General features: G+C 38.1%; 3 protein-coding genes across 3 annotated transcripts; 1 reads left to right on the forward strand and 2 right to left on the reverse strand.

The window, feature by feature from the left end:
- Positions 1 to 225: 225 nt before the first annotated feature.
- On the reverse strand, positions 226 to 5,931 carry LOC103940737 (cyclin-T1-5). The gene is given in 8 exon segments (XM_048573955.1): positions 226 to 1,308; positions 1,311 to 1,553; positions 1,807 to 1,958; positions 2,036 to 2,211; positions 2,679 to 2,813; positions 3,434 to 3,515; positions 4,823 to 5,144; positions 5,908 to 5,931. Coding segments are annotated over 7 exon segments (1,803 nt in total). The 5' UTR covers positions 5,050 to 5,144; positions 5,908 to 5,931; the 3' UTR covers positions 226 to 520.
- A 3,338-nt stretch (positions 5,932 to 9,269) lies between these two features.
- On the forward strand, positions 9,270 to 11,585 carry LOC103933759 (nucleolin-like). The gene is made up of 3 exons (XM_009343445.3): positions 9,270 to 9,620; positions 10,045 to 10,233; positions 10,632 to 11,585. The coding sequence occupies exons 1-3, from the start codon at positions 9,438 to 9,440 to the stop codon at positions 11,136 to 11,138; spliced, it is 879 nt and encodes a 292-aa protein (XP_009341720.2). The 5' UTR covers positions 9,270 to 9,437; the 3' UTR covers positions 11,139 to 11,585.
- Positions 11,586 to 11,640: 55 nt separating this feature from the next.
- LOC103933760 (acetylornithine aminotransferase, mitochondrial) lies at positions 11,641 to 14,093 on the reverse strand. Its single transcript, XM_009343447.3, has 3 exons — positions 13,547 to 14,093; positions 12,878 to 13,312; positions 11,641 to 12,336 (listed from the first exon to the last, which is right to left on the reverse strand). The coding sequence occupies exons 1-3, from the start codon at positions 13,967 to 13,969 to the stop codon at positions 11,797 to 11,799; spliced, it is 1,398 nt and encodes a 465-aa protein (XP_009341722.1). The 5' UTR covers positions 13,970 to 14,093; the 3' UTR covers positions 11,641 to 11,796.
- Between the last annotated feature and the right edge of the window lie 2,300 nt (positions 14,094 to 16,393).

Here is a 16,393-nt window from a genome sequence, read left to right on the forward strand (position 1 = left end):
CTTTTTTGTTCTTATATTTTAGGATACATATTTGCTTTGTCATGTTATGTCATGAAATGTACCTTAATTTTGCAACTCATAAAAGTATCCTCACTTCCAAGACTGGTAAATGATGCCTATGTGGTTCACACTTCGTTGCGTACACGAAATGCATTGAAATTAGAGGAAAGTAAAGAAGGAAGAGAGAGCCAAAGATGGATGATGCAGAATTTGCTAATTGATGGATTCAACAACGCCAAAAGTTTCTTCCCTACTTTCCATTTCCACTAATTGATTATCAATTTATCATCACCATCAACAAAGTGTCCAAAACATTGTTGAAATGAGATGAGATGATAAACCTCACATTCATCACAATGTATATGTCCGCAAATGATGACAATGGGGAAGAAATAGACGAAAGATTAGAGCATACCAAGGACGGCCACTGAAGAAATCACAATAAGCACTCGGACAAGAAGAGAATTCGCAAGTGATTATATCAAGACATCTCCAGCAACTGCAAGCAGTACACACCACCTCAGACAGGATTTTCCTGTACTGGCCTTATGTGATCCATATCACTGTGTCCAACCAGGCCTGCCATGATGTGATCTTCTGTATGATCAAACTCATTATGGTTCAGGGTTCCAGGTTCATAATCATGCCGCTGCTTCTTCTCTGCATCATTGAGTGGAGGAGGGCTTACTGCTTTTCTCTTGTGGTCACTGAAAATGGGTGATCCTTGGCCACCATCAGCAAGTGCAGAACCCTCACCTTCGGCATTATTTAGATCCGTTCCATCATCACAGACACCCTCATGATGTTTTCCTGGATGCAGGTACTCACTTTCTGGTGTACTTGAGGGCTTCGGCATGCTTTGACTCCTGTCTCCCTTTACTTTCTCACTCCCAGAAGCCAGTTCAATACCATCTTCCAGTTCTCTCTCAATAAGATCATCCTCATCCATCAAATCCTTTTTTAGACTCATATCCCCTTGGCTCTTCCATCGTTTTTCCAGTGCTGCCTTCACCTTGTTTCTGTCAATCTTCTTTATAACATCCTGGGGTGACTGGCCAAGTGAACCTTGCCCATTTTCCAGGCTTTGACCTAATTGTTTGTCCTTCAATTTCTCGGCTTCTATTGTATCAAGTTTCCCGTTATCTTCTAGACCTTCTTCACCACATCCCTCTGACTGAAATTCTAATACGTTTTGAGCATCTCCAATCTTCTCCTGATCAGACAGCAAAGGTGCAGCGTGTTGATTATCTTTGAATTCTACATCAACATTCTGGTCCAGAACGTTTTTTATTTCTGTACTTCTGTAGCATTATTTTCACATTGGTTAGTTCTAGGAGATCCGTCATCATTTCCAACATCTGGTGTAGCTGATGCAGGTTTCAAGGTTTCAGGCCTCGCACCTCCAGCCAGTAAATGACTGTTGCTTGTAGCATGTTCTTCATTGCTAGCTGTACCTTTGGCTGGAGTCCGATGAGCGCCTCCACTTCCTGCCACTTGATTGGAAGCTGGAACTCGATTTTGTTCATACAGTTCCAACATTTGATTGCTAACTTCTGCACAAATAAATGTGTACCATTAGAGCTGACACCCATAGAATCACAGAATTATCTAACAATCTTCTTAATTTGTTTAAAACTTTTTACTTTTAGCTCATCCTCAAACATACAATCTATATCGAGTAACAAAAATAATTACAGGGATGCAAGTAAAGGAGTAATCTGGAGTGGTGAAGAATTAGTGAGAAGGTAAGGACACTGTTGATTGCTCTGTAGCATCACCTACTGAATTAAAAATGAGGACACCCACCCTCCAATTGGCGTGGGGTGATGTCAAACTCTTGCCACCAGATTGTCTCGCCATCTGACGGGAGCTTTACTCTTAAGAACTTGGCAGCAAGAAAAATGGCACCAGCTGCAATGTGCTGGGGTTTAAATTGCAAACATAGAGATGTCCGAAGTCTGCATGGCACATTCCAAGTTCAGGAATGAAATGAAGAAAGGCCAAAAACAGCATATATGATCTAGGACAAGCATACCCATCATTAACAAAATTCCATGCAACTTGAGCAAGGGCATTTTGAGCTACTTTGAATCTCTTTATCGCTTCAACGAGGGGTTTATATGGATGGAGTACATTAAGATCAAAGCCAAGCGTCCCAAGAACAACCCTCTCACCAAGTAAAATTAATTCCTTCTGCTGTTCATATACCTCCTGCAGGATTTCAATTTGGATTATGCCATGAGTAAAGCAGAATTAGATAGAGAAGACACACTCTAGGACATTTTCAGATAAAAAAAGACTATCTAAATAAAATGGACGAAAGAAAATAACAATTAATCAAAGTTCAATCTACAAGATTTAGCCGCTCAATTTTTTTTTTTTTTTTTAATAAGAAAACAGTACAACATCTTGTTTTGCAAAATCGCAACACAAGATGCAAATGTCCACTCCACCAGTAGGGTGTAAGTTGACATACCATTTTATAACCAAAAAGCAAGCATAAACAGCTGATAGCTTTGTGAGTAGACCAGAAAAAAGTAATGGTATGCACACCATGACTACCTTAAAAGTTATAAAGATCTGAATGAATTCATATCAGATTATAAGCATCAATAAGAAATATCTTGATAGATGAGGTAGATGAATGTCTTGCATAAAGACACTCTAATAAAGACTACCTTTTGCTTGATCCTTTGTACTGCTTTAGGATCTTTCTTGTGCATAATTTCATAAGACACAAGGATAACATCTTTTAGCGGCCGTGGAGTTTCTTCAACCTTCCCAGCAAGAAACATACACACTGTCGCGATTGTCTGCGGCACATTTTAATTGAGTTTAGTGAACAAAATTTGATCATTTGTCCATGACTCTTCTTTCTCTACAAAGATGAATTGAACCCTACAATCTACCTGCTCTCTATGACACGTGTGCACCTGTACGCCACAGGTGCATGTATACAAAGGACGAAATTGAACTTTGCAATGATATAAGTCTGGGTATTTCCTTTATATAGAGACAATGCAAAATTTGAGAAAGAGTGTTGTAACTTGTAATACATTGACTCACGAGATTTCACATTTATGAACTTAAATACTTTATCCCCCACCCCAAACCCCACCTAAGTAAAACAATACAATAAATCCTTTAAAGAGGGTGGACAAGGTCACTTGCCCCGACCTCGGTACTGGGGATTACGGTACACTTGAGGCTAAATAATGAGAATTTTAAGGACATCATGGCATATTTGTGACCCCATTGCCTTGCATGCCATTAGCAACACAAGTACAATAAAAGTTAGACGAACTTTCATGTATGTGATAGTAACTAATGGGTGAGCATTCACCCCACGTAGAAAGTCTAAAGCTAAGTCAGACATAGATTAATAGACAATGCAAGCCATAGGCATGGGGGCGTTCAAGTTTCAAATACTCACCCTTCTATCATTCTTTGCGTGTGATTGACGAAGAAAGAATCGATGACAGAAAATTATGGATGTTGCAATCGTCAACTGGGGTCTGCATAACAAAGTATTCAGGATCTTGATCATGCTGAACTAATGAGTCAAAACAAGATAAAAGATATGTAGTATGATATTGACAAGGATAGTTCCAGTGGTTAACATGAGGTTTTCAAACATACAGGGATATTGAGTAAGATTCAACTCAAAGTTAATTCTGTTTTTAAAAATTAAGTACCATTTACATGGGACTCAGAGCATGTTGGATAAGTTCAGTGCTGATGAATAGACTTTTCAAAACATATATGAATATGTCTGTCTAAACTTACATGCATGAATCATAATAACCTCTTTGGACTTTTAAAAGAATAACACATCTCTTTTTGTCAGATTAATTCAATTGGGTGTGTTTTCAATTAGACTTTAACCCTCATAAGACCTTTTTTTTGTCACAGTAACCCTCATAAGACTCAAATAATCATAATTCAATCCATACACAAATCGGGATTAAAGAAGTATTCAAACATACCAAGTTCCTAAAGTAAGAACATTCTCATATAATCCAAGAGTTCATCCCCAATCTGAATTGCATTTCAAAAGCGTTATGCTTTTGCATTTTGAAACTACCCCACTATCCATACAGTAAGTTCTGAGCAAACATGATTTGGTTTTAACTTTTAATTCATTCTTTCCTTAAGCTATTAATGCTTTGACATTTTTATTAGACACATCCTCCCTAATGTTATATTAATGTTACCAATTAAACCCGTTGATGCATTATGTATAATGCACAATCACTTCTAGAGTAACATTTGAACAAAACATTTACCTACATAAACATTAACAAATACGTGATCCATCAGTTTGTCACAAAGTCTCTTTTATACTGCACATCATTTATTTTTGTTCAATAGAAGGTTTAGTAGGTATTAAGGACTGTTGGATTTTATTTGGATTTAAGGGTTCTAAGTGATTTTGACGTCTAAATCCCTGAGACTAAACCCTCAACTCTAAAAGCCTAAACAATATGGTGGGCCAAAGTTATGCCATGTCATTACTTAACGGAGAACTTGACGGAAACCCTAACAGAAGTATTAAAGTGTCAGAAAAATCAAAGTTTAGGTATGAAACTGGGACAAAAAAAAAAAAAAAAAACTAAGGGTAGCAAAGTGTGAATTTCACGATAGTTGAGGGTAGTAAAGTGAGAGTTACCCTAAAAGGAAAATCAATGGAGTGACATAGACTTAATTCAAGCTTAAGATTAAGGACATACTATCAAAGATGGAATCACATCTGCCACAAATATTAATTGGTTGGGGACAAAGAAAAAGTGAACGAAATAAGAGAGAAGGCTAAAAAACTCACACTTTAAGTCTAATACCCAAATCTTGTAGAAAAGAACAGTATGACTTGCGTAAATAAGTCTCTTTCTTCAAGTCAATGCCATCTCGTCTAGATGGAGAATTTTCTTCAATTTCCTTTCTAAAGAAGTACCAATAGGATCCTTCCTCTATCCTGTCCTGAATGTCTTTATGGGTACTTCCATCATTCACGCTATGAGGAGTGGATTCAGCAGGGGAAGAACTAGCCATACGTATCTCAGATCGCCAAATTAAAATAAAACTGATATAAACAACTTCTGTTGTTGAAAACTGTAAAGACTATATCACCAAAGTTCACCAGATTCCTGTTCATGGATTACCAAAATGGGTCAGAAAGACTATTATAGAACAGGATAAAACAAAATAAAAAAGTAGTAGTAATCACAAAGTTTACAAATGAAAAAGATAAAATAAAATAGGCTATACGCATAGATAAGAAAACCAGACACATTTTTCACCCTCATATTCTACTTTGTTCACAGCATCTTCTACGAAATCAAGCTTTCTAACTCTTTTCCTACATTTTAAAGTTTTTCTTCCATTTCAGTGAATTTGCACATACGCCTGAAGTTTCTATTTGTCTAATATGATTCAAATTGGTCCAATTTGGTGTTTTCCACTTAAGTTTATTCAAATGTAAATGATTCAGCTCGTAAAAACCACAATGAAAAAAAAACAAGGTCCAAATCTACATATTGGACAGAAAATCTTGATCCCTCATTGACTTATTTAATAGTGCCTACATCGCCAAATAATTTGAAGCTAATAATCTCTAGGGTTCTTCCAATCCTTCTCAAGTCCTTCAACAGTATTCTATCTATTACACTAGTGGAATACAATGCTGTGCACAACATGAACTATCTTTATCAAAAGCCACTATTTTCTTGAATTTACCGCATGAGACAAGGAGAACTACTTTCATTCATCATTGAACTATATAAACACCACCACATTTCTATCTCGGAAAGAGTACCAAGCCTCAATTTCAGAAGTTTGAAATAAAAGAATAGCAAAAATGTGCATGCATGAATTCAAAAGATTTAGAAAATTTCTTAACAACCTCGCTACCTCAACCAATGCCAAACTCCATTTGTAAACAAGTGAAGTAAATGGTCTCATTGTTACTACTTTGGTTACCGTGAAAGCCAAAAACTCAAAAAATCAATTAAAACGTACCTTATGAATATAATCATAATTGTAATTATCAAACTTTACAACTATAAATACAATACTGGACAACGAAAACTAGACAGAACACACACACATACACATATATTCTCCCCCATTTAATCCATAATCCGCCCGCGATTCTTTTCTGCACCCTATTTTTCCAAATTCAATTAAGATAAACAGAAGATTATCCTAAAACCCCAAACTTACACAAGATTACAAAAATAACTACAGAAACAGATTATTCAAACCAAATAAACAAAACCCAATTTTTTGTTTGTACTTCTACGATCTCAAATGAGCTAATTTACGTAAAAAAATCTCAAAAAAACTCGAAGAATTCGACGAGAATGAAAACTTGAACGGAGAAGCTAAAAGCCCGAAACCGAAGTTAAGAGAAGTTAACGTTACCTTTGATTTGGCGAAGACGGCAGCACTAGGGCAAAATCCCACCCAATCTTCCCAATTTGGATTTTAGGGTTTATGCTGTGCAGACTTTGGAGAGAGAGACAGAGCGCGAGAGAAAATAATCGCTGTGTTTTAAGACTTCTTTTCCTCTTCTTTTTTTTTCAATAATTCTTTTGCGATTTTTCTGATTGGCGTTTTATGGTTGCCACGTTGGCATGCACAGATGTGTGAGATCTCTCATCCGAATAGGTTCTCCTTGTTTGGATTAAGTAACACGTGTTCTATTTTTGTCATTTTTATTGTTCTTTAATTTGGTTTCTAAGTATCTCATTCCAACAAAAGTATATATATCTAAAAAAGTATGAGGTTTTTAGTTGTTCAAATTTTATTTTCCTTCTGAACTCAAAAAATAAATAAACTAAAATTATTTTCCTTTTCTTTAATTTGTTATAGGAGTCTGTTCTCTTAAAATCATTTTAAGAAAATTTTGATTGCTTGTCGTTCGATCTTAACATACATAGTGTTACTATTCTAAAAATTTTCACTTAGGCACTAGACGGCTGACTACTCCTTTTCAATTTATCTCTATGCCTTTGAGAATTAAGAAATGACATCTAAACCTACTTATGAGTTTGCCTATCCTACCTATGTCTCGGTTTTCACTTAAACAAAAAATCAATAACTTTTTATTTTGCATTTTATGTTTTTCAATAAAATGTAAGTTATTTGTTGAATATTTAGATGAACACTCATTATATGCTTGTTCCACATATTTTTAATATGTTCTAATACTTTATAATATATATATGTCATTTTATTTTACATTATGTATCCCAATACAATTCTGTATTTTTTTCAATTATAAATAGACACTTACTTTTACGATATATAGTAAATTTACTTAAATCCGCATAGTCCACTATCTAGGTCCAACCTAACGCTCGATCAACACTTAGCATCTTTTAAAACTTTGTACATCATTAATAATGTAGTAGACATGGGTCGAAAGAGGAGGAATACCATGATGATGATGATCAACAATCTCAACCTCGGTAAAGATTCCATGTAACAACTGTTGGTGTTCGACCAGCGAAGTAACGAGGAGGGCAAGGAGCAAATATGCACATTACTCAACGTCACTGTTTCTGTCACGTCGCCCTGCAACTTCCTTTGTCTTTCCAGTGTTGCTACCATCACCTGTTTTCTGTCAAACAATGTTTGTGACATCCTGCGGTGACTAGCCAAGTGTACCTTGTCCATTTTCCAAACTATATAGTGAAAATGATGACCTCAAAAGAGCTCATTGATGTTTATCAAAAAAAAAAAAGTCATTGATTTTTTTAATTAACTAAATAAAATTCATTTATCCTTTTTTTTTTTTTGTCAAAAATTAAATTTGTTTATTAATTAAGCTAAACCTCATAATAAACTAGCAATAATATGGTTCAGTTGGAGAGAATTGAACTTAATACCTCTCAGTTAATAATAATAATAAAATATTATTAGAACGTAGTATTACGTGATTCTTCTCTTGGCTTTGAATTCCTTAATCCTCACACAAAGTAGGGTTAGGCACGGACCGAGCCAGGCCCAATTTTGAAGGGATCGGACCAGACCCAGGTTAAAAAGAAACGGACCAGGTCAGGCAATTTGAAACGAGCCGATTCAGGGCGGTCCACAAGTCCTTTTTTTTTTCTTTTTTGTTTCTCTTCTTCTTTAGCTCTCTCGAATCTCGATTGTTCCAGGAGATGTCGGACCACCACCTTCTGATGTGATCTTGCTGGAGACAGGAGAAAGTAAAGATGATGGAGGGCGAAAGAGGTGTCTCGTTTCCTGTCGTCTTCTCCTACGGTTAGACTAATACCAATATCGGCAACCTTGTCATTTACCCAAAGCTTGATTTCCCGCAGTTCCTGTCGATTCTGAGCCATAAGATCGGAATCTTGTTGGGGCAGTTCACTGTTTTCCTATCCTCATCAGAGACTCGCCAGCGAATCCTCGTCACTGGAAAGGTCAACTTCAATGCGATTTCCAATGAGAAGAACTGTTGCTTCCTCGTGGAGCTTAAGCGGTCAAGGCAGCAGAAGAATAACAATTACCAAGTCCACCACCACCAAAACTTCCAAGAAGACGAGTGCTAATTTCTGAGATCTGGACTCATTTGAGTTGGATTGGGTGCGTATGGAAATAAGAAAACAATCATATTTGGATACTTTTTGTTTGAAGATTTGGCTTTGAGATGGATCGTCATGGTGGTCGGAGTTGAGAAGAGCTGAGGAGGGAGCTCAGCTATCGAGAATTCGATCAGTCTGGGTGAGTGAGAGTCGGTCAGTCTACGAGAGAGAGATCGAGATGGAGGAAAGTCTCCGAGTTTAAGAATTGACGAAGATGATCTAGGGGAGATAGATCGAGAGGAGGAGAGTCTCCGAGTTTAAGAATCGACAAAGACAATCAAGATTCAACGAAGACGATTAAGGATTGAGGACTGAGGATAACCAGAGAAATCGAGAGAGGAATTGCAGAGACCCGTTTGTGTGTGAGAGAGATGAATGAATGAATGCATGTGTATATGATCTAGGTTGGGGGCTTGTGTATACTCAGAAATTAGACCCGTCCCATCCCGCCATATACTTAAACCCGCCTCGTCCCGAACCACCCGGACCGTGGGTCTAGGCCCACTTGCCCGCCCCTAATACAAAGTACACAACTCACACTCGTTTGTTGACTTCACATGTGGGCAGTCACGTGAGAACACCCAATCGGTCTTTTTCTTTTTTTCTTTTTTCCAAATAAAAGAGTAAATTTAAATAAAAAGAAATCAAATCAAAATCAAATCGCTGTGTCAAGACTCTCCCAGCTTTGTAAATCACAATTCAAAAACACCCCAAACACTCTCTCTCTCTCTCTCTCTCTCTCTCTCTCTCTCTCTCCCTGATTCACTTGTTGGTGGCAGTAATCGCAAGCTAACAGTGAACAACTGTGAAATTTCCGGCGGCTGAGATTGGCGGACGGAGGAGGATATGATGGCGTCGGCGCCGGTGAACAAGATTGAGCGGGCCCACCTGATGTACCGGGAAGGTAGCTACTCGGAGGCGCTAGGGTTTTACACCGAAGCCCTATCCATGGCCAAGACCAAACCCCAGAAGATCGCCCTCCACAGCAACCGAGCTGCTTGCTTCTTGAAGCTCCACGATTTCAAAAAGGTTCGCGCTTTTTTTTTCCCTCTCTATCGCTTTATCTATTCGTTTTTGCTGTACGAAATTGTTCAACTTTTTCAACATTCGATCTCGATGAGTTGATTAGAACTAGCGATTCGTGTTTTCGAACGAAAATTTCAATGGCAGTGTGGATATCGCGAGTTCAAGACACGATTTTTCTGCTGAAAATTGCGTCGTTTTCACAGTTTTGATCCCAATGAGTTGATAAGAGCAAGTAATTTGTGTTTTCTAATGATGAATCCAGTGACAGTGAGGGTATCGTGAGTTCAAGACACGATTTTGCGACTGGAAATCGCGTTCTGGATCTCGATTTTGATTTGCTAAATAAAAATGTGGAATTTGATGGTTGGAATTTTGTTCTTTTTTTAATAGTTGATCTGTTGGTTGACTTCATAAGACTATATTTTAGGCAGCAGATGAATGTACCTCAGTGCTTGAGCTTGATTACAATCACACTGGAGCATTGATGTTGCGGGCGCAGACCTTGGTGACCCTCAAGGAATATCACTCGGCACTCTTTGATGTTCATCGGCTCATTGAGTTAAATCCATCATCAGAAGTTTATCAAAACCTTCAAGCCCGATTGAAGACACAAGTGGTACAATTCTCTCGTTCTTTCTGCTATTTTTTTTTCTACATTGTTTTACAAATGATTGACCTTTATTGTCTGGTACAAATCAATAGAAGCTTAAGGGCAGTTTGAGGTTTGGTTGCCAGTTAGTATGGATGGTTTTGTTGTCACCTAAAACCCGAAGGAAATCCCCTACCCTTCGAACAACCTCTAGGTTTTTGTTCAGTGTCATTTGGGACATTTTGTTGACTTATAACCATCTTATTCATCATTGTATTTACAATCATGAACACCGCTGTTGCAAAAATTTACAATTATGAACATCATCATCGTCAGCAGCAATGCAGCCGGTGCTGAAACCATAAATTTGCAATTGTCAATTTCCTGGCTGTGAGTAAAGAGTTTATTTTTCTGCTTGAGGAAAGTCACTCGCTCCAATACCTGAATCCGAAGCAGAGCTAGAAGAAGAGGAAGAAGACGAGGAGGATGAAGCAGAGCCAAATAGATATGAGGAGGACGAGGAGCAATACGAAGAAAAAAAAGATGCGGTACTTTCAGGTGCAGGAAAGGAACAGATTCCTGAGGTTAATGAGACAACTACTGTTGCCGATGTTATTCCCCCTAAGACACCGGTAAACAGGGAAGTTCCTCCACAAGGAAGGGATCCAAAAGGTAACTACATAAAGACCATTTCCCCAGCTGAAGTTGTTGCCGCTCGTGCAGTCAAGGTATCGTCTGAAAAAGAAAAAGAAAAAGAAAATGGATGGCAAGCAATTCCAAAACCAAAGGGACACTCTTCTCTGGACTATGCACGGTGGGATAGAGTGGAAGATGACTCTAGTGAAGAGGATGACGATGACGATGATGATGAAGACTCTCAACCTCAGTATAGATTCCGTGTTAGAACTGTTGGTGTCCGACCAGTGAAGTGAAGCATCATATTTTTTTGGGACAACCAACCACAAAGTCAAAAAATCATAGTGAAGTAAGCAGCATGCGAAAGTTGTGGTAGTTACAAGTGGAGAAACTTTGAAAGCTATGAGAATCTGGCTTTGACGTGTGGGCGAGCTCTGGCAATGCATCATTTGAAGAAACAGGATTCTGCAATTTACAAACAATTCATGCTGTGGCACAAAAATAAGCGGAAGCTCGGTCTACAACAGTTGAATTCCAACTTGTCGAGGCTAGACTAGTCCTTACAGGGTCAGGTAAAATTGTTGGTTGTGATGTAATTACATGCTTTTGTAAATTTTTACCGCAATGCTTGTAAGAAAATAATGAAAAGTATATAGGTTTCCAGGGTTGCTTCCATCCTCAATCAACTTGGAAACCCGAAAGATGACATAAACTTTCAATATTCAATATATTCTTTTACTGCATTCTGGTTTCTTATGTAGTGTGAGTTGTAGATTAGTAATCGAGCGCAGTACCCAATAACAAGCAAACTCAACCCAAATCTATTATTTCTTAGTAAAACGTTATCAGGCAAGCCCTAAAGAAGGAAAAATAAAAGCTTAACGAGCTATGAAATTACAACAATATTAATACGTTAACTTAAGAAATCTACTACAAAATGTAACTTTCATCCTCCTAATTTGATTTAGTTTCATCAAGTACCGGCAAAGCTTGGGACAGAATGTCAGCTGCAACATCAAGCTCCTGCTCAGTTATGATCAATGGAGGCACCAGCCTCACAACATTACCTTTTCCAGCAGTCAATATTAACAGGCCAGAGTTTCGACATGCATCCACAACGGGTGAGGCAGAGACATCCAATTCAATTCCGATAATAAGCCCTAGACCACGTATTTCCCGAACATGTGGGTTCCCTCCCAGCTTCTGCTTTAAGATGTTTTTGAAGTAGATACCTTTTTTAGAGACGCTATTCAAAAATTTGGGATTGGATATTTTGTCGAGAACAGCTAAGGCCGCGCTACAGATAAGAGGTGCACCAGCAAAAGTACTTCCGTGGTCACCAAAAGCTATGGCTGAAGCCACTCTTTCGGTCATCAATGCAGCTCCAATGGGCAGGCCTCCAGCAAGTGGCTTAGCAAGTGTCATTATATCTGGGAATACACCATAAGCCTCATGAGCCCAGAGATACCCAGTTCGACCTAAACCACATTGAACCTACAGAAAATAAAGCATTACTCTTAAACCTCATTGACGAGAGCATTAACTTGAATCCTTTAACTTATCCCTCTGAAAGAATTTTAAAAATACAATGAGTAAAAGAAACAACAAGAACAACAATGAAGGAATGTGAGCATAATAATGAAGTTTGACATTTGAGAATTCGAACTGCGGCCTATTTAACATCCCACACTCCCAGATTGGCGAAATCATAACATAAAGAAGCAATGAGAGTAATATTGCCGATATAAGAATTGGGAATGTAGGAAGAATCTACTACAAGAAAATCAGATGCATTATGCAAGGATTCATATTTCATGTTGGGAAAGGGAATGGCTCGAGGCCATAACAACAATTATCCATGGGACCAATGAAATCACGAATCGTCAGGGAAATTGCCATCCGAACCAAACAAATTCAAAACATTTTGGAGAAAACATAAAAGTATAGCGCATGCTAACAAGAGAATCCAGCACAAAATACACCATCTAGTTTGTTTAAATTGAGCACAAACTGAAGATAAAAAGTAGCTGATTACCTCGTCGAACACCAGAAGAGCACCAGCATCATCACATGCAGTACGCAGAAACTGCATAAACTCCTTTGAAGCACTGTAAATTCCGCCTTCACCCTGAATAGGTTCGACGAACACAGCGGCAGTCTTTCCGGGCTGAATCAGTTCTTTGGTAGCTTGTATATTTCCATACTCCACAAACGTGACTCCAGGCATAACAGGTTCAAAAGGAGACCGGTAATGCTCTTTGCTAGTCAAGGCAAGAGCACCCATGGTCCTCCCATGGAAGCTGTTTGTGAAAGATATGAAGCCCGTGGCAGGCTCTTTCGCATCAGGGTGATTATGTCTCTGAAACTTCCTTGCAAACTTAATGGCTGCTTCGTTCGCTTCGGTTCCAGAATTAGTGAAAAACACACGGTCTGCAAAACTAGAACCCACCAGACGCTTTGCTAGCTCCACCTACATTACACCAAGCAATGCCCATAAGTCCATTAACCAGACAAACGACGCCGGTTAGACGCAAAAGCAACCCTTCACATTCCCTACACCTTCTCCGCAACCAAGCAATACCCAGAAGCCCTAAACCAGAATAACGACGCTGTTTATGCGCAAAATGCAATCTTTTACAATTTTGCCACACTTTCTCGGGAACCAAACAAGCAGACGAACCCAAATTTAAGATAAAGGGCAAACCTGCGGGATTGAATAGTAGAGATTGCTGACGTGGGTAAGCGTTCCGGCCTGATCAACCACCGCCTTCAGCCAGTCCTCGTCGCCATGGCCGAGCGCATTCACCGCAATCCCCGAGCTCAGGTCCAAATACTCGCGCCCCTCGGTATCGTACAATTTACAACCATTGCCACTGGTGAGCACCACTGGAGTCCTCGCGTAGGTCTGTAGCAGGACCTTCGCCTCCGTCTCCATTACCTCCTTGCTCTTCAAAATCCCTAATTTGGAGGCCGTATCCGGTGCTTCCACGTCCACGCTCAGGCAAGCCGCGGACGGCCTCCGGCCCTTGATTAATCGGACTTCTCTGCCTAAATTGGGGATGCATCGACGGCGGAGATTGAGAGGCGGCTGGGAAATGGTGTTTTGGGAAACGTGAAGGGATGACATTCTGGTGAGAAAGGAGAAGGTGCGAAATCGGGGGTTGGCGGCGGAGGCTGCTTGGCGGGTGAGAATGAATGTGTCAGAACCCCAATAGGAAAATGCAAGAAATCTGAAAACGTCATTAGCACTTCAAGTGTTGGACTGCCTAATAAATGCCGTCTGATGAATAGGAATTGCAATGAATAGTAATTATTTTTTGTATTTACATTCTTAAAATGAATAATTATGGTAATAAATAATAAAATATTAGTATTTTTTATTTTATTAAATAATAAAAAATAAGTTTATTTGTAATTTCTGATAGGATTTTTAATCAGTCTCGTTGCGCCACATGTCATTAAATAAGAAATTACAACCCAAAGTATTTGAGAAATTATAAAATTGTTGTGTAAGATGGAATATAATGATAAGATATTTATAGAAAAATTAAATCAACTTTTTTTTTAATTTAAAAAAAAATTTCTGATTTTTTTATTAATTTTTTACATTTTTTATTATTTTTTTAACATGGTTGACATCCCTTAGGCGCTCGGGCCTTTGATTCGTGCCTCCCCTCTCACACGAGCCCCCCTCAGCCCAATCGCCCGCATGGGTTGGAGCAAAGAAGGGAGGCAATTGGATTGAAAAGGTTCCCGGTCCACCGGGCTATCTCTTCCGTTGGACTTGCTCTAAGGCAAGATTTAAAACACGCTAGGTGCCAGTGCAGGTTAGAGCCTAGCGCCTAGGCAGACGACACAAATTTAAGTAAATTTATTATATCTAATACATGTCTGTTTATATTTAATATATATATATAATTTTATCATAAATTACAAAATAAAATGACATATATGTTATGAAGTGTTAGAATATAATGAAAACATGGAAACAAACATATAATGTGTGTTCATTTAAGTATTTAACAAATATCTTATAATTTATTAAAAAAAATAAAATGCAAAATGAAAATTATCTATTTTCTGTTTAAGTGAGTCACAACCTAGGCGGTCTACGGCGGCGCCTCAATAGGTTTATGCGGCTTTTTTTAATTTTCAAATGTTTAGGTATTAATTGAGACGGTGACCTAGGCGGCGCTAGGCAGAAACTTTTAGAACGGTAAAGGGAACCTAAAACGACACCGTTTATCTGATTAAATTATTACTTCCAAACGCCGACCAATCCGTAATCTCAACTAAAAATCCATTATCACTGGTCCTTCAACTTTAATTCAACTAGAGAAATAGTTTTTCAATTATAACCCAATTGTAGCAATGATCCCTCAATTTTAACCCAATTGTAGAAATGGTCCTTCCAACATAACTCATTTTGACAAATGTCTGACAAAGTTGACGAAAATGACCATAGCTACACGTTTTGATGAGTTGAGGGATTCTAATTGTAGCAATTGTCATTCCAACATAACTCATTTTGACAAAATTCTAACAAAGTTGACGAAAAGGATTATAGTTACACATTTTGATGAGTTGAGGGACCAATAGTAATGAATTTTTAGTTGAGAGACCATTGCTCCAATTTTATTAAAGTTGAGGGACCATTGCTACAATTTACTCTCTAAACTATTTCAATTTACAGAAGGAAGATTCAAACTCGAAACTTGGCTAGTTGACCTAACATTGTTAAATGGAAGAGTAAATTATCAACAACAACAACAACAAACTCTTATTCCACTAAGTGAGATCGGTTGTATGAATTCTAGAATGTCATTGTGCTCGGTGGAACGAGTAAATTATCAGAACTCTACAAATTACTGTACAGATAAAATATATCCTACAAAAGATATTAACAATGGTAAAGGTTGAAATTAATCAGCACTTTCGAGCGATGAACTGACGGTTGAGATTATTGATGATCAAACTCTGGCTTAAGAACCCAAACTGCTCCGTTTTGGTTTTTCTCCAGTTTGGCTATATCCTTCAGAAGATTCTTAAACAAGGGAAGATCCGATGATGGTATTCTTTGGTATTGTTGTACTTTGAAAAAAAAGCTGTTTCTGCTGTGCTATGAGAATAAGCAGCTGTGAAATAAAGCAGCAGAATGTTTGATAAATTTTTTTGTAAAAGTCTATAAATAATCCCAACCCTTCCCACTCTTATCCACCGGACGCCGGACTAATAAAACCATCCAAAGATGGGAGAGCACAACCCTTTCCACTCATTAGTTTATGTTCTCTTTCATTGGCTCTTTTATATTTGCTTCACACGTCTGTAAGAGTTCTGTTGCCAAGAATCTGAGATTTGTTTGTAGGAGAGTGATCTGGTTGTTTGTGGGATTTGGGTTGTGAAAGCTTAAACAATATGTAATCTCCGTTTGATATTAGTGAAATTTTCTTAGGACGTAGGACGTAGGCTTACGTTAAACCAATATAAATCCTTGTGTTATTTGAATTTTTGTATTTGTCATATTTTTCCTTGTTAAATATTGGCCTCATGT

This window comes from the organism of the source record quoted next, unplaced genomic scaffold (assembly GCF_019419815.1).
Source record: "Pyrus x bretschneideri cultivar Hongxiangsu unplaced genomic scaffold, Pyrus_bretschneideri_v1 Contig7, whole genome shotgun sequence".
Lineage (NCBI taxonomy): Eukaryota > Viridiplantae > Streptophyta > Magnoliopsida > Rosales > Rosaceae > Pyrus > Pyrus x bretschneideri.